The following is a 23,868-nucleotide window of genomic DNA, read 5'->3' as shown; positions in this document are numbered from 1 at the left end:
ATCTAGTAGCTCCAGTTGTCCTGACTGAATGTTTTTGAACTTGTGTGAGGAAACCCACAGAGAGAACATGCAAAACTCCACACAAAAAGAACCCTGGCCTGGGAATCAAGCCTATACCCTTCTTGCTGTGGTGGCCCCGGTTGTGTTTTGGGTGTCCCTGTGATAGACTGCCGCATACTGCCATGCATCCAATTGTTACTGGTGGAAGCTGATCCACAGCAACCCTGACCAGGATAAAACAATTAATGGAAAAAGGCAAAAATATATTTAAAAAAGAAATTCAGAGGCTACTTTTTTTGAGAACTAAATCTGATAATTAATAATAAAGCTGTAACTCAAAACTTTCATACAGCTGATTTTATAAAATGATCCCACCGAATATTTTGGGAGGTAAAAAATCATTCAAGAAGACAGAAAGTTTGTAGATTATCTGAACTGGTTCGTCAATTTTATTCATATTTAAATAAAATTACAGTTTAAATCATATCAAAATCAAAGTTTATCACATACAGGATTTAACTAGCAGTGGAATGCTTTTTATAACTGCCACACAAAATATTAACACTTCAGGAACTTTCACTAAGGGGTGTACTCACTTTTGTTGCCGGTGGTTTAGACATTAATGGCTGTATATTGAGTTATTTTGAGGGAAGAATAAATTTACACTGTTATATAAGCTGCACACAGACTACTTTTCATTGTGTCAAAGTGTCATTTTGTCAGTGTTGTCCCATGAAAAGATATACTTAAATATCTGCAGAAATGTGAGGGGTGTACTGACTTTTGTGATACACTGTATATATAAAATGTAAGTAGAGATAAAAGATAAGGTGCAATATAAGACTATAAAGTGAATACAGTGTGTGTAAAAAATGCTGTACATTATTATTATTATTATTTTTAATCTCCTAAACTGAACTGAGCCGCTTCGTCCAAAATTCAATTATTTTTTTACTTTGAGCAAAAGTTTGTGTTGTGTTGATTTTCATTATTTACAGAACATAAAACCTAAATATGTCATTTTCTGCTTTTTTTGTGCCAGAAGTTTTGTATATTTTTACAAGTCAGTTTTTTTTATTTTATTTAATTTATTCCAGTGTGTTTAATTAGCAAACCAGTAAATGTTCATTAAAATGTGCAGAAATTAGTTTGTTCACTTATTTTTAAGCTGGGGGGCACAAACTTTTGCACAGGACTGCAGTTAAAACTCTTTGTTTATAATAAACCTTCAGATATCAGAAACGTTTCAGGATCAAAACATCTTAAAATAAAAAGTGATTTTTAATCCAACCAGCCCCGCTCTCCTCTAACACACCGGACTGAGCAGTTTGTTTGTTTACACTGGAGATGAGCTTCAGAAGCTTCAGAAGTTGATCAGAACTGATGAAGCACCAGAATCTGATCAATATTATCGATTATACTCACGAGACTCACGAGTTTACCAACACCAGCAGGATGGAAATGTAGATTAATCTGGAGTTCCAGTTCCAGTTCTAGTCCCAGTATGAGTCTCAGACTGGATGCAGGAACACTGAACTCTGCTTCTCTCCTCAAGCCCCGAAAAAACACTGAATAAACCAGCGCTTCATGCGCGCTCCCGACTGACATGACCAGGCGCGCTCCCGGTGACGCGAACACCTGAACTCACCTGATGTGTCCGGAGGTGCAGGAGGGGTCAGTGGGGGGTCGGTTTAGTAACAGGGGGTCGGATTATAAAACGCAGACACGCGCGCATCGTTTATTCATTTTCTACTAACCACTTTATCCTGGTCAAGGTTGCGGTGAGTCTGACGCCACATGGACGCTGTGCCAATCCATCACAGGGTATCTTACCATTATTTAATTACTCCTTTACAAGTACCCAGGGGCAATTAGAAAACTGACCAGAGCAAGTGTCCATGCATTAACAGTATGAGCAGCGCGTTGGAACAGCTGATAAAGTAGCACCCAGGAACCTGGGTTCGATCCTTATCTGTAGTTATCTAGTTAAAAAGTTGGGACAGCACAAAAAAATCCAGGTGGAACAGTTGCTCTAACATATTTTCCCAGAACTGCTGGGGTTCGATTCTCAGTCTCAGTAGTTACAGTTGATCGTGTCTGTGGGATCATGATCTTAAATTGATGAGAAGAACCAGGAAAAGAGGAAAAGCCCAAAATATTCAGTAGAATCTGATGAAGGTTTGACACTTAACTGTGGACGAAACAGAAACGATCAGATGAATGTGTGGAGGACTGAGGGACCCCAGAACATCTCAGGGGCCCCAGAAAAAATGGTACACTATGCTTGAATCAGCTGGAAAAAGGAGGGGGGGGGGGGGGGGGGGGGGGGGTGTAAGCCCCTGATATTTAAATTGGCATCATTTCCCTTCATCTCCAAAATGCCAAAGATGTTGATTTACGTGCCCCTTTTTTGTTCTGTAGTGAGATTTTATGACGTCACTGTAGTGAGTGTGTAATTAAATCTACATTTAATGAATGTAAAGCAATAAATGATTTTAATCATCTGAATCATAATCATCACTTTCTATACTGTTTTTATTAATGAGGGAAAAATACTTATAATAATATAATTTACTGAATTTATTCAGAACGATCGAAATGTTTCTGTTCAAATCTCGTCTAGCGGTTCATGAAACTCTTATTAAATAAATTATTTTCCTTTTATAGTCTGAATTTTTGGGACTTTTGTTTTGAAACTTGTGATTTTTATTTTTGGGGAGGGGCGCAAACTGTCCCGCTACTGAAATGAATCTTTAGTGAGTCGGTTCTTTTGAACTACATCCTGATGGAATCTGACTCTTCATCCAAAACAGATTCCCAAACAATCAACAAACACAAAAACACCAAGAAAATCATTATAAGCTCCACTGTATGGCCAAAAGTATGTGGACACCTGACCATGAGCTTGTTGTAAAAGTTTCTTTGCAGCTATAACAGTCTCCACTCTTCTGAGGAGGCTTTCCAGATCACAGTGTGGGAATTTGAACCTACTGTATAATGTAATGAGAGAATGTGTAAGGTCAGGCACTGGTGTTAGCTGAGAGCTGGTTCCCAGTCAAAGTTCCAGTTAGTCCCTAAAGTATTTTGTGCTTTGTGCAGGCTACTAAAGTTTCTCCACATAAAGCTCATCTAATCACAACCTGGCTTTGTCCACAGGAGCCCAGTCCAACCCCAAACTCTAAAGGATCTTCCCCAAACCATTAGCAAAATGAATTATTTTCTATACGTTAGCAACAGTTAAGAAATAACAGTGATGATGAGGGACGTGATCTTACTTTTATTTTAAAGAATGATTGGATGATCCTGCTGGTTCCTACATGTGATGGAAACACCAATCACATCATTTAATACAATCAGTGCATGAACATGTAGATCACTGTGTTAAAGAACATTTCTAGATTACTGTAGGTTGTGTGATGGATGTAAAGTTTGGTGAAGGTTTGTGGGTGTTGTGGCTTTGGTTTGGCTGTGTTTAGGATAAAGAGGTGATTCAGACATGTCAGACGTGTTTATGATGGTTTTTCCTTTATTACCTGACAAACATCGACTGGTGAAAATGCAGTTTTATTTCAAAATCTGATGTTATAAAAATAATATTGAGTTTTTATTTTACAGTCCATATTTTAAGTGTAAATTTTATTCTAAGTGTAAATTATTTAGTGAACACTTTTATCCATAAGGAATTATGACTGTGACTGAATACAGTGCAAGCATTAGAGGGTTAAGGGCCCTGCTCAGGGGCCCAACAGTGGCAACTTGGCTTAAAGTGGGATTAAACCAGCGACCTTCTGACAGCACCTTACCCACTGATCTACACTGTACTATATTCAATACACCTCTGTAAAAAACACTAAAACGAGTTGATATTTCTGTTGATTTATTGGCAGGTTTTAGTAATAAAATAAAACATATTGGACACAAATAATACACTATTAAAATATCAAATTGAATCCTGATTTTGATTACTTTGATTACTTCTCCTGGAACATTAGTGATAGAACTGATGTGTTTATTTTCCGTTGTTATCAGATCGAATCGTTTGGTGAATCGAATTCTTTAGGTTCATGTGATTCCTTCATTCCTTCATCAGTGCTGGTGGGTGGTGAGTGTGTGTAGCTTCACTCCAGTGTTCCCACTGTGGGATCGGTCTGGTCTGGTCTGTACCGCGGTGTATCGGGACAAAGCTCGCTCGGTCCCGGGATTATTGATCTGATCCACTCGGTGTGGAGGTGAAGTTCCGGTCGGGATTAGATGTGAGGGGTTCCAGTAGTTGTGGTCCCGGGAGGAGTGAGGTGTGGGAGGTAAGTTCTGGGAATGAGCTGAAAGAAAGAGCGCTGGGGGGTGAGACCGGTCTGGGTCTAAACTCCGGGGCCTAAAACCGATACAATGTATCGATAATGTAGATCAGACTGATACAATGTATCGATAATGTAGATCAGTAGTAGAGTGTATGATTAAAGTGCTGTATGATTAACAGGGTGTATGATTAACAGGGTGTATGATGTAATTTGATTATTGTGGATCAGACTAATGAAGTGTATGATGAATATAAATCAGACTAACAGTCTGTATGATTAATGTAGATTAGACTGATGGAGTGTGTAATCATTGGATTGTGTGATGAAGATCATATTAATAGTGTATGATTAACGGAGTGTTAGGTGCGTGATTAATGATGTGTGATTTGTAGATCAGAGCGATGAATTGTGTGATGATTGGAGTGTAGGACTGGTGTGTGTGATTGTTGTAGATCAGAGCGATGGAGTGTATGATTATTAAAGTGTATGACTGATGGGCTGTGTATAATTATTGGAGTGTATGATTATTGGAGTGTATAATTAATGGAGCGTATGATTAATGGAGTGTATGACCGGAGTGTATGAATATTGGAGTGTATGACTGATGCATGTATGATTATAGGAGTGAATGGCTGATGGAGTATATGATTATTGGAGTGTATGATTATTGGAGTGTATGATTATTGAGTGTATGATTATTGGAGTGTAGGACTGGTGTGTGTGATTGTTGTAGATCAGAGCGATGGAGTGTATGATTATTAAAGTGTATGACTGATGGGCTGTGTGATTGTTGAAGTGTATAATTATTGGAGTGTATGACTGGAGTGTGTGATTAATGGAGTGTATGGATAAGATAAGATAAGATAAGATTTTATTGATCCCGAAGGAAATTGCAGTGTCACAGTACTTTACAAATTACACAAGGGAAGACAAAAAACAACACAATTAAACATAACAGTGCACAGGCAAAAAGACAGGACATTATCAAAAAACAGCAGCATATGTATTATTGCACTAAGAGAAAAATATATAAATATATCATCTTACAAAAGTATATTGCACTAAAAGAGATAAAAAGATATTGCACTGATAAAAGAAATTAATCAACACTGTTCAGGTGGCAGGAGATCCGTAGTGTTTCTGGAATGAGGAGAATCATTGTAGAGTCTTACTGCAGTGGGGAGGAAAGATCTTACACGGCGCTCTTTAGCACAGCGCAGCTGTATCAGTCCACCACTGACTGTGCTTCTCTGTTTCTCCACTGTAGTGTGCAGGGGGTGTGATGTTTTGTCCATAATAGCCATAATAGAAAGCAGCTTATTGAGTGTCCGGTTTTTTGCTACCTCTTCCAGAGTGTCCAATTTGACTCCAACAACAGAGCCAGCCTTCTTAATTAGTTTGTTTATTTTGTTCATTGCACCTTTGTTAATGCTGTTGCCCCAGCACACAACTGCATAGAATAAGGCACTAGCAACAACAGACTGGTAGAACGTCCATAGAAGTTTAGTGCACACTCCAAAGGACCTCAGTTTCCTCAGAAAGTACAAACGACTCTGTCCTTTCCTGAACACTGCACAGGTATTAAAACTCCAGTCCAGTTTGTTGTCCAAGTGCACACCCAGGTACTTGTAAGTGTCGACCACCTCCACTTCTGCTCCATTGATAGTGACTGGTGCCAGGGGAGGTCTGAGTTTCCTGAAGTCCACCACCATCTCCTTTGTCTTACTGATGTTGACCTGAAGTTTGTTCAGTGTACACCAGTCGACAAAGTCTGAAACCAGCTTCCTGTATTCAGCCTCCAGCCCATTCCTGATACACCCCACGATGGCCGTGTCGTCGGAGAATTTCTGCAGATGGCATGTGCCAGAGTTGTATCTGAAATCCGAGGTGTAGATGTTAAACAGGAACGGTGCTAATACAGTCCCCTGGGGAGCCCCCGTACTGCACATAGCCATGTCTGAAACACAGCACTGCAATCGCACTAACTGGGGAGTGTATGATTATTGTAGTGTATGATTTATGGAGTGTTGGGTGTATGATTATTGGAGTGTATGACTGATTGAGTGTATGATTATTGGAGTGTATGACTGATTGAGTGTATGATTATTGGAGTGTTGGGTGTATGATTATTGGAGTGTATGACTGATTAAATGTATGATTATTGGAGTGTATGACTGATTGAGTGTATGATTATTGTAGTGTATGATTTATGGAGTGTTGGGTGTATGATTATTGGAGTGTATGACTGAGTGTATGATTATTGGAGTGTTGGGTGTATGATTATTGGAGTGTATGATTATTAAAGAGTATGATTGGAGTGTATGATTAATGGAGCATATTATTAATGGGGTGTATGATTTAATGAAGTGTGATTATTTGAGTGTATGACTGATGGAGTGTATTATTAATGGTGTAAAGGTTTACTGTGTCTTGTTGTTGTTCAGTTTCTGTTTGTTTAGATTCTCACTGTTGGATTTTTTAACACTGTGAGACAAACCCTGCAGTTCTGATGCTAAACGCTAACAGCTAGCAGATTAGCTGGATTTAGCTTGTACTGGAATGTTGGACTCTCAGGTTCCATCGCTTCAGTTCATCATTCATGATCTTCATGTGCTTGAGCTGCCCGGCGGGAGAATCAGACGCCTTCCTGAGACCTGGAGCTTTATTTGCTCTGTGTGATCACCAGCAGCTCATGAACAGATCCGTGTTCCGTTATTTACTCACCGACTGCTGTTCCAGGAGGAGAGTTCCTCAGGAACCTCATTCCTCCTCAGAGAGGAACCATATTTTACTGATGCTCAGGAGGAACCGTGTGGACCAGAAGCTCCGGGTTCAGACTCTGTCCCAACCTTCCATGCTGGAATCCACAGTGACTGTGACACTTTGTTAGTTTTTTATTTAATTTAGAGGTTTTTATTTAATTTTGAGGTACAAGCTTCAGTTTAACCCAACATCACTCAAACACTACACAGCCAAAAGTATTGGACGCCTGAGCTTGTTAAACGTCCCACTGTGTCCACACACACAGTTCAGTAGAAATGAAGCGAGTCTCTCGGCTGATTGACCACATTTGCTCTAATAAGGACTCTTTATATTTATGTGTATGTTTTGGAGCACATTCCCGAAATAGCCACTAGCCACCCTCCCGGGGACCCGCCGCCCTCGCTGAGTCTCTACCCATGAGCCCATGCGCAGGTTTACTCTGGAAGTTCTCAGTGGAACATTTTCCCTGGGTTTGGGACGTTTAGGAAAGTTCCTTCCACTCAGATCTGAGAGCTTCAGCAGAACGTCCACCAGAACAAACAGCTCATTCAGCCCCACTGTGCTGTATACACACACCAGGGGGCTTTTATTATACCCCCGCACCCCTCTGTACCCCCCCCAACCTGCCCCACCACAACCCGTCTAGACCACACAGTGATTTACTGAAACCTCTGGAACGTCACTGACTGGTTTACCCATGTACCATCCATGTGGGCAGAACCGACGCCCAGCAGGTACGAGACCCCATGGAAGATTTTATATAAATGAACATGGTGTCCCATCGTCTGGAACATCATGACCAACCACAATCAAATCCAAACCACCTGCAGACACGCCCGGCGGCCAACAAACCAAGTGCTGCAGCACCACGTGAGCAGAGCTGGACACCATGAAGCAGGAGGCAGAGGTGATGATGATGATGATGATTCCATCATTTGTTCCTCTGTCTGGACGTTCTCTCAGCATCTGAGGTGAGCTGAAGGTCCTGATGTGTGTGATGAGGTTGAGCTGTAGAGAAGGTTGGTGGGTTTAACAGTTGGGGTTCAGCTGGAGCTTCCAGCAGGTGTGTTTTATGGTTCTTGGTGGTGCTCCATCCCATCAGTAGTTCACCCATGTCTTCTGATGTTCCTCTGAAATGCATCATTAATGTACAGAGACTCTAAAGTGAATCTCTGAGCTGCTTCCTGTAGACGATCCCGCACAACACATGCTTTCCTGAACGTTGTGTGTGTGTGTGTGTGTGTGTGTGTGTGTGTGTGTGTGTACTTGCTCTTCTAAAAGTTCTTTTGTTCTCCGAGCTGCATAGAGGAACACTGAACACTGAGAGGGGCTGAGAGAATGAAACCTTCAGATGTTCCTCTGTGTGTTTGGTGTTTTCATGTCCAGGCTTGTGATCCGTGCAGACGTGATGTAGAAGATCCGACCACAGAGCTTTAATCATCCTCCTGATCTTAATCCCACTGTTGGGTCTGGAGAAGAACTCTGGAAAATATCTGGAGAAGATACAGCCATAAAAATAAAAATATAAACAAAAGAAACTACGAGGATCTTCAGAACGTTTCCTCACGTGTATATTGTGGTTCTGCTGGGTGAGGGTGGAGGAGGAATCACTCGTGTCTGAGAGACTGAGAGACGCTTATAGTCCTGTATATAGCTTATACTCCATCTGATCTCCAAGCTTTAAGGGGAAGAAGATTTTCATGTGATGATGATGATGTGAAAGCACCGGCGCATCAGTGGCTACGAGCTCAACCAAACACATTTTTTGCTGACGGCATTAAAGAGTCGGTACGATGCTGGAAAAATGCAAAAAAAATTTCTTCTTTGACCTTTAAGAAGATAAAAGATCAGGTGAATTTTTCTTTGATGTTGTGTGACGGGTTCCTGAGTGAGAGCTGAAGTGGTGCGTGTGTAATTCTATATGTATTTATTATATACACCAATCAGCCATAACATTAAAACCACCTCCTTGTTTCTACACTCACTGTCCATTTTATCAGCTCCACTTACCATATAGAAGCACTTTGTAGTTCTACAATTACTGACTGTAGTCCATCTGTTTCTCTACATGCTTTGTTGCCCCCTTTCACCCTGTTCTTCAATGGTCAGGACCACCACAGAGCAGGTATTATTTAGGTGGTGGATGATTCTCAACACTGCAGTGACACTGACATGGTGGTGGTGTGTTAGTGTGTGTTGTGCTGGTATGAGTGGATCAGACACAGCAGTGCTGCTGGAGTTTTTAAACACCTCACTGTCACTGCTGGACTGAGAATAGTCCACCAACCAAAAATATCCAGCCGACAGCGCCCCGTGGGCGTCCTGTGACCACTGATGAAGGTCTAGAAGATGAGCGACTCAAACAGCAGCAATAGATGAGCGATCGTCTCTGACTTTACATCTACAAGGTGGACCGACTAGGTAGGAGCGTCTAATAGAGTGGACAGTGAGTGGACACGGTGTTTAAAAACTCCAGCAGTGCTGCTGTGTCTGATCCACTCATACCAGCACAACACACACTAACACACCACCACCATGTCAGTGTCACTGCAGTGCTGAGAATCATCCACCACCTAAATAATACCTGCTCTGTGGGGGTCCTGTGGGGGTCTTGACCATTGAAGAACAGGGTGAAAGGGGGCAACAAAGCATGTAGAGAAACAGATGGACTACAGTCAGTAATTGTAGAACTACAAAGTGCTTCTATATGGTAAGTGGAGCTGATAAAATGGACAGTGAGTGTAGAAACAAGGAGGTGGTTTTAATGTTATGGCTGATCAGTGTATAAGTGTGAGTGAGTGTGTGTGTGTGTGAGTGTGTGATGTAACTATTCTGTATATTTTTGTTCTTTCTTATTTTTATTGTTTATATTTCTCTGTAACTTGCTTTGGCAATACGAATGTCCTTATTTGTCATGCCAATAAAGCTTCTTTTGAGTTGAGTTTGAGTGTGTGTGTGTGTGTGTGTGTGTGTGTGTGAGTGTGTGAGTGTGGGTGTGTGAGAGTGGGTGTGAGAGTATATGACTGTGTGTGTGTGTGTGTGTGTGTGTGTGTTACACATCTGTAAATGATCAGAGGTCTGTGTGAGTCAGACTGAGGTTTGTTTTTGGTTTGTTGTGGGTTGTGGTGGGTGTGGGCGCGTGGGTGAGCGGGTGCGTGTTAGAGTGGGTTAACCCCTCAGAGATGACCCCCCCCCTCTCGCCCCCCCACCCTCATACCCCGACCCTCACTCCTCACTGCTTTGAGAATGTCAGCAATGTAATGGTTTCCAGCGAGTGTTACTGTCTGGCTGCGCTGGGGGATGGAGGGGGTGGGGGTAAAGGGGGGTGGTTGGGGGTGTGTTTCCCAGCATGCCGAGCCTCAGGCCTGCTGAGCTGGCACCACTTTGTTTATGTTTATTTACAGGGGTGGAGTGTCTGTGCCCCGTTTTCTCTGAACTGGTGAGAGAGGGTGACGTGATGACCGGGTTTAGATCCATAATTGTGGTTTAAAGGGTCGAATCAGCGAGAAGCTTCAGAGACGTTTATGATGAGCTTCATCTTCTCCTCACTGTCAGCACTGCATGATGGTCTGGGATAGTGCTGAGGGAGACGGCTCATAGTGGGAGTTGAGGTGATGGTTCCAGGTTGGATTTGAGGGTGGTGGTTCCAGGTTGGAGTTGAGGGTGGTGGTTCCAGGTTGGAGTTGAGGGTGGTGGTTCCAGGTTGGATTTGAGGGTGGTGGTTCCAGGTTGGATTTGAGGATGGTGGTTCCAGGTTGGAGTTGAGGGTGGTGGTTCCAGGTTGGATTTGAGGGTGGTGGTTCCAGGTTGGAGTTGAGGATGGTGGTTACTGGATGGAGTTGAGTGTGGTGGTTACTGGATGGAGTTGAGTGTGGTGGTTACTGGTCACTTTCAAACACAGCATGGACTTTTTAGACGCTCCCTAAATCACACTGCTATAGACTGGACTGCAGCAGGGAGACGTTTGGCCGTGTCTGAGGGAGGAAGGTCGGTACAGCGGCTTCTTGTTGAGGTGCACGTGGCATCACAGAGGCATTCGTAATATGTAACTGAAATTGTGCAGCACTGAGATCTCAAGCTTGTGAGTTCGAATCTCAGTTCTGCTACCGGCCGTCTGTTGGGTGTGTGGGTCGATGAGATTCCTCGTTACTGCTGTAATAGCGGCCTCTGCTGGCTGGTCGAGGCGCTGCACTGAGATGGTGATTAATGGAAAACGGTGTGTGACTCTGTACATGATACTGATCCCTGTGTGAACACTGTGGGTGTGTGTTGGGTAGGTACAGCATCCCTGGTCAGGGTCGGGATCTGCAGCTGTGGAGGAGATACAGCAGGGGAAATGGATACGACTCAGTTGGGAGAAAAAGAGAAAACGATGCAGAAATAGAACGTTAATAATACAGCGTGTTATCCAGAGATGTGATGAAACTGAACGTCTTTATACCAGTGAGGTGTAAAAATATTTATTATAAAATAAACAATATTATTTTTTGTTATTGTCTGTGTTTTTAGTCCGTTGGTTCTCTCATGTGGAGTCGACTTCGTCTATCTTGCATTTTTTGAAGGCCGTTTGAAGCAGATTACAGGCGGCTGCTCGGGTTCAGTCGCTCGGCCCTCCTGAAGCCTTTTAAGGATGTTTAAGACTCGTCTGAGTGGGACTCGCCCCCCCGACGTCCTTCCCCTCCGCCCGTGATGATGTGATAAGAAAAGCAGCTCCGGCCTCCTGTCTGTTTGTCCTCCAATCACGTCGTCTGTCTGCATTCGAAAGTCTTTCTCCAGACTCGGTCAGAGACGCGAGCGTATATATAATCCCGAGAGAAACGCGGCACTGTTTACCGTCTCACCGCTGCAGCGCCGCGTCTCGTACATCATGTGTTCCCCAAAGAAACCGCCGAGCTCTGGGATTAGGTAACGGAGACTTTCTATCTCGTGTTGGGGGAGAGGTGAGGGGGTAAAGCGCAGTGTGAATGTGTGTGGTGTGACGCTGTAGGACGGATTCAGCACGTCGGGTTTGTGTTTAGTGTTTGTTGTATTAAATATTAAGTGTTTATTATAAGATCACGATGTGGTTTATTTACTGCTCGTCTTTATTTTAATTATCTTCATATATTAGCTGCTGGTTCTTCACCCGGGCGGCACGGTGGGTAGCACTGTCGCCTCACAGCAAGAAGGTCCTGGGTTCGATCCCCAGGCGGGGCGGTCCGGGTCCTTTCTGTGTGGAGTTTGCATGTTCTCCCCGTGTCTGCGTGGGTTTCCTCCCACAGTCCAAAAACGTGCAGTCAGGTTAATTGGAGACACTGAATTGCCCTATAGGTGAATGTGTGTCTGTGTGTGTGTGTCTGCCCTGCAATGGACTGGCACCCCATCCATGGTGTTACTGTGTGCCTTGCACCCATTGAAAAGCCCCTGATTGGATAAGCGGTTAAGAAAGTGAGTGAGTGGGTTCTTCACCCCCAGATGTTGAAACGCTGCACACTTGGACCAGGCTGGTGGCACCACTAAAACTTGCCTGTTGGTCCCAGCAATGGTGGGCTGGCATATACAGTATATGGACAAAAGTATTGGGACGCCCCCACTAATTTCAGACGCAACAGTTACTAACAGGTGTAATAAATCAGTCATATAAAGGGATTAATATACTTCCAACTTTGCAGCAACAGTTAAGGGAAGGTCCTTTCCTGTTCCACCAAGAGCTAGCTCCTGCACAGGGCCCTGACCTCAGGACCCAGAACACCAGCTGATCAATCAGCGCCCAGATGTACAAATGCTGTCATGTTTAGACTGAACGGGCACAAATTCCCATACATTTACATATTCAGCATTTAGCAGACGCTTGTATTCAAAGTGACTTACAGTACTCTGACAGTACACAATCTAAGCATTTGAGGGTTAAGGGCCTTGCTCAAGGGCCCAACAGTTGCAACCTAGCAGAAGTGGGGCTTGAACCGGCAACCATCTGATCACTAGTCCAGTATCTTACCCCCTAGGCTACAGCTGCCCTATACACAGACACACTCAGTCTTGTGAGAAGCTTCTCAGAAGAGCAGCTGCTGATCTAGCTGAAGATCACACAGAGGGTCGGTCTGTTATAATACTGTTTGTTTTTGGGACGGTCAGGTGTCCGAATACTGTTGGCTATGTGTTGTAGGTATAAATGAAGCACTGGTGCAGGATAGTGAACAATAACTTCTACATTCTAAGGCTTTGTGTATCACTTTAATTCCCTGTAGATACGGTATGGTAAGAACCCTTCAGTGCCTGATCTGATCAGTGCCCTATTGTTTACATGGGCACAAATTCCTACAGACACACCCCAAAATTGTGAAAAGCACAAGAGGAAACAGTTGCCGACACAGAGGGGGTGTGGAGGCAACATAATATTAATGCTTGTGGTTCTGAAATAGTCTGTCTAACAAGCTCATGGTCAGGTGTCCACTCCACATACTTTTGGCTCTTTAGTGTAGCTGTGCCACCTGAATCTCCTTTTTGTTCGTTTAGTCCATTTAAAAATCTATAATTTTGTTTTCTGTGCAGATTGCGCCGTCAATGTATCAGAAACCTGGAACCCAGCATGAAAAAGGCGAGCAGGCCCTCAGGTGCCTCCAGCAGAACCTCAGGAGGCAGTAAAACCAGATCTGAGCCCTGCAGCACCATGGGTACTGGAGGAAAGAACACCACCAAGAACCCCAACCCCGCCCTGTCCAAGGTAACCCCCCTCTGCTGTCTGTGCTTTCATCTGGTTGCCCATGTATGTAAGTACAACTTCATCTCATCCATGTACAAACACCAACCCGAACATGTCCATGTTCTCACCAGACGAAGAGCAACGATGATCTGGTCGCAGTGAGCGCAGGAACCGGAGGAGCCTCGGTGGGTAACGGCAGCAACACCGCCGCCAGGAGCAAGAGGAACACCGGCTCGGCTCCGAGCAACACCGAGACCAAGAGCAAGACCACCTCAGGTACCACTGATCCATAACGGCTTCAGGATGTAGATGCTGTTCCATGTCTGAGTTCTGTTTGATTAAGGTTTTCAGAAATATCCTGATGGAAGGGGTAGGAGCACTCATACAGCGCAGGAACTCAGAGGAACTGTAACCCCGGTTCCTGAAAGGGTTCCTGAAGACTCTAATTAAGTTAGAGGTTAAGACTGACAGTCTGGTGTCTCCCTGTAGGTTCCTCAGCGAGGCGTGGGACGTCCTCATCAGTGAAGGACCCTGGAGTGGCCTGTGAGAGATCTGGTGCTGCCAGAAAACAGTCTGGACCATCTACCTCTGCACCTTCAAAGCGCTCCCGCTGTCGCACCTCCACCGAGTCCGACAGCCAGGCGAACAAATCTCGCTCCGAAATCAGCAACAAAGCCATGCTGGAGTCCCGGGTCAAGGATCTGCTGGGCCTGGCCAAGAGCAAAGATCTGGAGATCCTGCAGTTACGCTCAGAGTTGCGTGGAATGAGGGCTCAGCTGGGCCTGGAGGAGGAGAACCCTGAGCAAGAGGAGTTGTCGGAGGAACCCCAGGAGAAGGAAGCCAGTCCTGGGATCAGCGCTGCTGACGTGGAGTCCACATTGCTGCTCCTGCAGGATCAGAACCTGGGCATTCGTGGAGAGCTGAACCTGCTGAAGAGCGAGAACCGTATGCTAAAGGACAGACTGAATGCTCTCGGGTTCTCTCTGGAGCAGAGGCTGGATAGTCCTGAGAAGAGTCTGAGATGTGCCTCACTCAGTCCAGAACCTACCACGAGCGCTGGGACTAGCAGCAGCAGCGGTGGGGATGGAGGAACCCGGACGTCCTCAGCTGAAGGTTCTGCCAGAGGTTCCACTGAAGACTTGCTGTCTGATTCTAGACGAGTGGGCTCTCCAGATGTCCCGGACAGTGAATGCAGTGAACCCTGCCAGGCTGTGATGTCCAGCGACGACGCCCTGGACGCACCTTCTGGCTGCGGTTCATCATCCGAGTCGGAAGGCGGCTCCCCAGGCCGGAGACGCTCGCGCCGGTGCAGTAGTGGAAACGCTAGCGAGGTCTCAGTGGCATGCTTAACGGAACGCATCCATCAGATGGAGGAGAGCCAGCACAGCACATCTGAGGAGCTTCAGGCCACCCTGCAGGAACTCGCTGATCTTCAGCAAATCGCCCAGGAGCTGAGCACAGAAAATGAGCGCATGGGCGAGGAGCGCGTCATCCTGGTGGACTCCCTTCGCCAGCAGGGTGAGCGTCTGGAGATCTACCACCGGCAGCTGGACTACCTACGAGGTCTGCTGGACGAGCACCGCGTAGCTTATGCCAAAGACGATGAAGATGCCAAGAGCAGCCGCTACATGGAGCTGGAGCGCCGCTACGCTGACCTCACCGAGAGTTCCCATCACGAGAGGGAGCAGCTGCTCGGGGTGCAACAACAGCTCAGCAGTGCCCTGAAGCTAGCCGAGCAGGAGAACGCCGAGTCACAGGGGCTGATGGGAGCTCTGAAGGAGCGGGTACACCTGGCAGAGAGGGCGGCCGAGCTGGAGCGAAGAGAGCGCGACGCCACCGCCGTGGAACTCAACGCCATGAGGATGCAGGCCGCGGAGGAGCAGGTCGACCTGAACCGCTGCAGGATCCAGCTGGAGCAGGAGAGGCAGAGGGTCGCTCAGCTCCTCTCCATCCAGGGCGGCGGGGACAAGGCCGACATACGCCACCTGCTGGACGGCGAGAGGTTAGACAAAGAGCGAGCTGAGACCAGAGCTGTCCAGCTGGAGGACGAACTCCAGCACACTCGCAGTGAGGCCGGCCAGCTCAAGGATGCACTACGTAAGGTGAGAAGACACTGTCCACAGGTTCTCATCAGCGGGGTTTAGAACCCTTGTTGTTGGGGGGGGGGGGGATTTCAGCATTGCATTATAAATCATTTACTTGCTGCTCTTGGTTGTAAGAACCTGAGAACTATGAGGGTTCCTCTGGGTTCCTCTGTGTTCCTCACGTGTGTTCTTGATGCCCTGCAGCTGGAGTCGGATTTCCAGGCGTTCCGGGACGAGGTGCAGAAGCAGCTGGCGGAGCAGAAGCGAGTTTTGGCGCAGCAGTGCTCCGAGCTGGAGGAGAAGGACACCGAGATCGCCGACATGAAGGAGACCATATTTGAGCTGGAGGACGAGGTGGAGCAGCACCGAGCCGTCAAGCTCCACGACAACCTCATCATCTCCGACCTGGAGAGTAAGTGATGGAACCGGCGGGGTTCTGAACCTGTGGGCCATCGCTCACTGCTTCATTCTCATCATTCACCGCTTCATCCTCACTGTTCACCCTTTCATCCATACCTTTCACTGCTTTATCCTCATCATTCACCGCTTCATCCTCACTGTTCACCCTTTCATCCATACCTTTCACTGCTTTATCCTCATCATTCACTGCTTCATTCTCACTGTTCACCGCTTCACCCTCACTGTTCACCACTTCGCCCTCATTGTACACTGCTTCACCCTCACTGTTCACCGCTTCATTCTCATCATTCACTGCTTCATTCTCATCATTCACCGCTTCATCCTCATCATTCACTGCTTCATCCTCACTGTTCACCACTTCACCCTCACTGTACACTGCTTCATCCTTATTATTCACTGCTTCATCCTCACTAATCACCGCTTTATCCTTACCGTCTAGCAGAAAATACCGATTTCTGCCGTGAATGTCATAGATATCATGGCGCTACAAAACAAACATCCTCACTGTTTACCGCTTCATCCTCACTAATCACCGCTTCATCTTCAATGTTCAGACCTTGGTTCTTTACCCGTTTCTCCAGACCTTCAGTCTCATTAGAACTGGTGGAACCATGTTCCTCATTTCCTGTAACTGTAGAGGCTTCAGGCTCCTCACAGTCAGGTCTGAACTTCTGGAGAACGTTTCCCTCAGGACCCTAATGGTTCCTGTAATCCTGATACCCTCTCAATTCCATCATGATCTCACACCTCTCATTTTATTTTATTTAGACTCCCTCAAGAAGCTCCAGGACCAGAAATACGACATGGAGAGAGAGATAAAGACGCTCCACCGTAAACTGAGGGTAACACCAGCGCTTCATTCTCTTATTTATTTATTTATTTATTTATTTATTTATTTATCAGTCACCTCTTCAGTGAATCTGAGCCTGGTTCTGCTGTCCAGAACCTCTGATACATGGTGGTTTCCTTGTATGAGATCTTCTCACTCGACCCCGTTGTGTTTCTGTGGTGTCAGGAGGAGTCGGCGGAGTGGAGGCAGTTCCAGGCTGATCTTCAGACGGCCGTGGTTATCGCCAACGATATTAAATCTGAAGCTCAGGAGGAGATCGGGGACCTGCGGCACCGCCTGCAGGAAGCTCAGGAGAAGAACGAGAAGATGAGCAAGGAGCTGGACGAGCTCAAGAACAGGAAGTAAGAGCAGTGTGGATTCATCTCAGGGTGTCCTGGTGGTTCAGTGTCCATCAGTGGGTCCTGTTATAGGGGTGGAGGAACGGGTGTGGCTCCGTGTTGGGTGCTGGGAAGTGGATATGTCTCGGAATCTCTTTGTTTTATCTAACTGTGTGTGTGTGTGTGTGTGTGTGTGTGTGTGTGTGTGTGTGTTAGGCAGGACGAGGAACGTGGGCGTGTCTTTAACTACATGAACGCGGTGGAGAGAGATCTGGCGGCTCTGAGACAGGGGATGGGACTCAGCCGTCGTTCTTCCACCTCGTCTGAACCCTCACCCACCGTCAAAACCCTCATCAAGAGCTTCGACAACGCCTCACAGGGTACACACCTGTCCACACACCTGTTTATCCACCTGTCCTTACACCTGTCCTCACATCTGTTCATACACCTCTCCTCACACCTGTCCTCACATCTGTTCATACACCTGTCCTCACACCTGTCCTCACATCTGTTCATACACCTGTCCTCACACCTGTCCTCACATCTGTTCATACACCTGTACCTGCACCTGTCCTCACACCTGTACGTACACCTGTTCACACATCTGTCCACACACCTTTCCACACATCTGTTTGCACACCTGTCCACACATCTGTCCACACATCTGTCCCTGCACCTGTCCACAGACCTATCGACACACCTGCACACAGACCTCTATACACACCTGTTCACACACCTGCCCTCACACTTGTCCCTGCACCTGTCCACAGACCTATCTACACACTTGTTCTTACACCTGTTTTGTGTGTGTGTGTGTTTTATGTGTGTGTTTTATGTGTGTGTGTTTTATGTGTGTGTGTGTGTGTGTGTGTGTGTGTGTGTAGGTCCTATTCCCACTAGTCCAGCGTCGGCTGTTCCAGCTGTGGTTGCGGCTGCGATATCCAGGACCCCCCTCAGTCCGAGTCCCATGAAAACTCCACCTGCTGCAGCCGTTTCTCCCATACAGGTGCACACACACACACACACACACACACACACACACACACACACATACACACCCATACAATTACACACTCTCATCCGCCATGAATTAGTAGCTGCTGGAACACAAATATAACTGCACACAGTCGAGCAGGCTTTACATGGCCAATGATGTTTGGGCCCTTCAGAGGTAAAGGTGCACCAGTTTGACACCCAGCACCGAGTCTCTGAGGTTCGTCCCTGAACCACGTCGTCTGATCCAGAATGTTCTGGAGTTTCAGGGTGGGGGTGGTGCAGGACCTTTTATAGATCTTCTGTGGAATTGTGGAATGTTCCTCAGTTGAAGGTGGGATGTTCTCGGTGCTCCTGAGCCAAACGGGATGTTTTCATACAGAGAGGAGAGATTTTATTTATTTCTGAGTAAAGATCAGGTTCATTTCCTCTCAGCTCAGTAAAACCTCCAGCGCTTAGTTCTGATAAAAAAAACGAGGTCTGTTCATCGTAGCTCTGAACCTGAAGTCCCTGAGGAAGGTTCTTCTGCCTCAGATATGATTGATCAGCTCTATTTATTCTGAAGATGGTGGCAGGGTTGTGCAGTAACTCCTCTGGTAAACACGTCTCACAGCTTTTATGATCAGCAGCTGTTTGGCTCTGCAGGATTTATTTCCACACATAAAATCCCTGGAAAAAAGTTTGAAAAACAAAATTCTTCAGTGAGGTGAAGCAGATGTGAAGAGCAGCAGGATTTGAACTTTGTGTTTTTATGGTTTTTATTACAGAGACACTCAATCAACACGCCCAAGTCCCTCTCCTCTCTGGTGGATAAGAGGAGCGGCTACCCCGAGCTCAGCCTACCTGGTGGGTACAGAACGAATTTACAGTTACAATTACAAACACATGTACAATTACAGTTACAATTACAAACAGTTACAGTTACAAACAGTTACACTTACAATCACAGTTACAACAATTAAACCAATGACACCTACAAATAGTTACAATTACTATTACAGTTACAATTACAGTTACAATTACAAAGTTACAATTACAAAGTTACAGTTACAATTACAGTTACAATAACAGTTACAATTACAGTTACAATTACAAACAATTACAGTCACAATTACAGTTACAATTAAAACAATGACAAATAGTTACAGTTTAATTACAATTAGCTACAATTACAAACAGTTACAATTACAGTTACAATTACAAACAGAAACAATTATAATTATTATTACAAACAGTTACAGACACTTTATCCAGCCCTCTCACTCTCAGACGATCACGTCTGTCTAGGCGCCCGGCTGGTCAGTAGCAGAGCTGTGATCTCAGCGGTGGTGAGCCAGTGTGTTTTAGCGCTGCACCACCTGATTACGTTGATGGAACATCGCAGCGTTAGCGGTTCTGTAGTGTGACGCGTGTTTACAGTCATCGCTTTATTTATTCACTGCATCTGCTGGAGCCTCATATCACCACCTAGTGGACTGAAAGGGAACGTTCGTGTTTTTACTGTGGTCTGGATACGAGAGGTTTTGAAGTCCTGTAATCTCAAACAGGTGTGTGTGTGTGCGCGTGCGCGTGTGTGTGTGCGTGTGCGTGTGTGCGTGTGTGTGTGTGTGCGTGTGTGTAGTGTCTCGTAGGAGCAGTGAGGAACTGAAGAGGGATCTGTCAGTCACAGATTCACCCAGTGCTACGTCTCTCATGACTTTGGGCGCCGCCTCCCCTCAGCTCTCGTTATCTTCAAACTCCTCCTCCCCCACAGCCTCGGTCACGCCCACTACCCGTGGACGTTTACGGTACGAGTTCTCTCACGTCTCGGGTCCCTGTTTCAGCTTTTAATGCTTCTTTGTTTTACTGCTGGTTTTTCAGAGCACTTGAACGCAGCATTGATCATCATCACTGTTTTCAAACCCACAGTTTCACACAAAACATCTCAAACATACCAGTTTATATTCAGTAAAAATCTGGATTATATTTTTTAAAAATATATTCTTTTTATTTCTCTGTTTTGGTTGTAAACTCTCCCCTCCGTCCACATTAAGGAACTTGTTTTATTTTTTAACCTGATTTAACGACTTGCAGCATCATTTTAGGGAGGTACAGAGTTCACCCTCTTAAACCAAACCCACGTTCCTGCTGATGCCTGATTTATTATGTGATGGGCGTGACTGTACCTCTGTGTTTATCACAGGGAGGAGAGGAAGGACCCCCTCGCTGCTCTGGCCAGAGAATATGGAGGATCGAAGAGGAACGCTCTCCTCCGGTGGTGCCAGAAGAAAACTGAAGGTTATCAGGTACTGAAATGGGTTTGATATTGATCATCATTGTCATTCTTCAATTCCAAAATCCAAAATATTCACCAGCAGCTGTACTCTCCACCTGTTAATACTATAAGCTGTGACTGTACAACTGCTCATGTACTATGTTCTTGTTCCCTATCTACTTTTGAACTTCCTACTATAACTGAAATAACCCGCCTTATCCAAAAATCTAAACCTTCAACCTGCATTCTTGATCCTCTCCCTACAAAACTTGTCAAATCTTGTGTTTCCTCTCTGTGTACTCCTATTACTGCCATTGTTCAATCATCTCTTCTTTCTGGTTCTCTTCCTGCCCCTCTCAAGATGGCAACTATTACACCCATACTTAAGAAACCTGGCTTGGATCCCAATGACCTAAATAACTTTCGTCCTATTTCTAATCTACCTTTTATTTCGAAAGTTATTGAGAAAGTTGTTTTTGCTCAAGTTCATAAATATCTAATAGACAACGATTTATATGAGGCTTTCCAGTCTGGTTTTCGCCCTCTACATAGCACAGAAACGGCACTTCTTAAAATAACTAATGACCTTCTAGTGGCAGCTGACTCTAGTTTGCTAACCATTCTCATTCTTCTAGATCTGAAGGTGGCCTTCGATACTATCTCACACAAAATCTTGCTTGACCGCCTCAAATCAATTGGACTTACTGATACTGTTTTTGCATGGTTTTTCTCCTATATTAATGGTCGTAGCCAGTTCGTTCAACTCAAACATTTTCAGTCTCACCCATCTGAAGTTGTTTGTGGTGTCCCACAGGGCTCTGTTCTAGGACCTCTCTTATTTATTATTTACCTTCTACCTGTTGGTCAAATATTTAGGAAACATAAAATCCAATTCCACTGTTATGCTGATGACACCCAACTATACTTATCCACTAAACCTAATGCCTTGCTCCCACCTTCTACCCTATCTGACTGCTTAGACGAAACTAAAAACTGGTTCTCTAAAAACTTCCTGATGGTTAATACAGATAAAACTCAAATTCTCCTTGTGGGAACTAAGACCACTCTCGCCAAAACCAAATCGTTTACTTTGAACTTTGAAAACTCTGTCATTTCGCCTTCTTCCCAGGTTAAAAGCCTGGGTGTTGTTCTTGACAGTCATCTTTCTTTCAAAGCACACATCAATAACATTACACGATCTGCCTACTTCCACTTAAGGAATATCAACCGCCTACGCCCGTTCCTCAGTCAAACAAGTACTGCCATTCTCGTCCATGCGCTGGTAACATCCCGAATTGACTACTGTAATTCAATCCTATTCGGCTTACCTCATAAATCATTACAAAAACTCCAACTAGTCCAAAACTCCGCTGCACAGATTATCTCTAGCTCACCCTCAACTAATCACATCACTCCAGTTCTCAGACAGCTTCACTGGCTCCCCGTAAATTATCGCATACACTTTAAGATCTTGTTATTCACATTCAAAGCTCTACATGGTCCAGCACCCTCTTACATCTCCGATTTACTCCAATTCTACAATCCCACCCGCACTCTTAGGTCTTCCTCAGCCTTCCAGCTTTCTATTCCTTCTGTCCGCCTGTCGACTATGGGTGCGATGGCTTTTAGCCACTCTGCCCCTTCTCTCTGGAACACCCTCCCAATCCATATCCGTACTATCGATCGTTTCTCTACTTTTAAATCCCAACTTAAAACTCACCTCTTCAAGCTAGCCTACTACTAATCTTTCAAACTTGATTGGTACTACTACCCCAATATTTGTTTAATAGTGATTACATTTGACTTTTTAGAGATTGTATTGATTTTATTGTATTTATCTTTATTGATTTTTCTATTAGATTTTAATGGTTTATTGATGTCTGTTACTTTCTTGCTTTTGTAAGGTGTCCTTGAGTGTTTTGAAAGGCGCCATAAATAAAATGGATTATTATTATTATTTTATTATCAAGCCTCAGATTATTTTATAAAGCCGGTGGTGTTTTTGGGTTCTAATCGGTTCCAAAATCTAAAAGATACGATGGACTGTCACTGATTATAAAATCTATTTTGGTTTTACATCACAATATTATTAACATGTGGTACGATCATCAGTTTCTATTCTTCTGATTGGATGATTATTGTACAAGAAAATAATTTAAACATCAACAACATGAACCAATTACAATCATTTCAAACTCACATTGCAGCGCTATGGGGGCTTCACCACCAGGGGGCGGTAATGGAATAATAGTAATAACAATAATAATATTATAATAATAATAATAATAGTAAAATAATAATAATATAATAATAATAATAATAATAATAATATAATAATAATACAACAATAATAATATAATAATAATAATATAATATAATAATAATAACAATAATAATATTATAATAATAATAATTATAGTAAAATAATCATAATATAATAATTTAATAATAATAATAATAATAATAATAATAATAATAATAACAATAATATAATAATAATAATAATAATAATAATATAATAATAGTAATAATAATAATATAATAATAATAATAATAACAATATAATAATAATAATAATAACAATAATAATAATTTAATAATAATATAATAATACAACAATAATAATATAATAATAATAATAATATAATAATAATAATATACTATAATAATAATAACAATAATAATATTATAATAATTATTATAATAGTAAAATAATCATAATATAATAATAATAATAATATAATAATACAATAATAATAATAATAACAATAACAATAATAATAATATAATAATAATAATAATAATATAATAATAATATAATAATATAATGATTTAGCAATAATAACAACGTAATAATAATATATAAAATGACAACAATAGTAACAAAAAATACCATAATAAAATTATAATATAAATAATAGTTATTATAATGGTAATAACAACAAAACAACAACAATAATAAAAATAAACAAACAAACTATGCTTTCTGTAATAATAACAATTATAATTATAATCTAATTTAAATTAAACAACAACAATAATAATAATAAGGTAAAAAATATATATTTTGATGAGAATAATAATAATAAAGTTTTTAAACATAAATATGAACTTTCCTTATTTTTGCCCCTAAAATAATAAACCTTTTTGTCATGCTGGAAAAAGTCATGAACAACAACCTGAAGGAAATAAATGAAACTCTTAAGA

General features: G+C 43.5%; 2 protein-coding genes across 3 annotated transcripts in view; one reads left to right on the top strand and one right to left on the bottom strand.

Moving 5' to 3' along the window:
• Window positions 1-6,253, bottom strand: part of zgc:113162 (uncharacterized protein LOC553743 homolog) — a 16,384-nt gene extending 10,131 nt beyond the window's left edge. Inside the window, exons 1-2 of the mRNA XM_063011145.1 lie at window positions 5,917-6,253; window positions 4,165-4,319 (exon numbers count right to left, since the gene is read on the bottom strand). Of these exons, the coding sequence (XP_062867215.1) occupies window positions 4,165-4,319; window positions 5,917-6,253 (492 nt within the window). The remainder of the gene's footprint in view (window positions 1-4,164; window positions 4,320-5,916) is intronic.
• Window positions 4,139-23,868, top strand: part of specc1lb (sperm antigen with calponin homology and coiled-coil domains 1-like b) — a 24,421-nt gene continuing 4,691 nt past the window's right edge. The window contains exons 1-12 of one of the 2 annotated variants that reach the window (XM_063011209.1): window positions 4,139-4,301; window positions 13,593-13,764; window positions 13,875-14,019; window positions 14,233-15,845; window positions 16,032-16,239; window positions 17,016-17,089; window positions 17,263-17,438; window positions 17,631-17,794; window positions 18,299-18,420; window positions 19,175-19,253; window positions 20,029-20,194; window positions 20,590-20,692. In XM_063011209.1, the coding sequence (XP_062867279.1) occupies window positions 13,630-13,764; window positions 13,875-14,019; window positions 14,233-15,845; window positions 16,032-16,239; window positions 17,016-17,089; window positions 17,263-17,438; window positions 17,631-17,794; window positions 18,299-18,420; window positions 19,175-19,253; window positions 20,029-20,194; window positions 20,590-20,692 (2,985 nt within the window). In that variant the 5' untranslated portion in view covers window positions 4,139-4,301; window positions 13,593-13,629. Of the gene's footprint in view, window positions 4,302-11,727; window positions 11,967-13,592; window positions 13,765-13,874; window positions 14,020-14,232; window positions 15,846-16,031; window positions 16,240-17,015; window positions 17,090-17,262; window positions 17,439-17,630; window positions 17,795-18,298; window positions 18,421-19,174; window positions 19,254-20,028; window positions 20,195-20,589; window positions 20,693-23,868 lie in introns of those variants that run through there. The other variant, XM_063011208.1, reaches the window with a different exon arrangement.

This window comes from Trichomycterus rosablanca, chromosome 16 (assembly GCF_030014385.1).
Source record: "Trichomycterus rosablanca isolate fTriRos1 chromosome 16, fTriRos1.hap1, whole genome shotgun sequence".
Lineage (NCBI taxonomy): Eukaryota > Metazoa > Chordata > Actinopteri > Siluriformes > Trichomycteridae > Trichomycterus > Trichomycterus rosablanca.
Note: the sequence above shows the minus strand (reverse complement) of the source record. Positions and strands in the feature narration are given on the sequence as shown.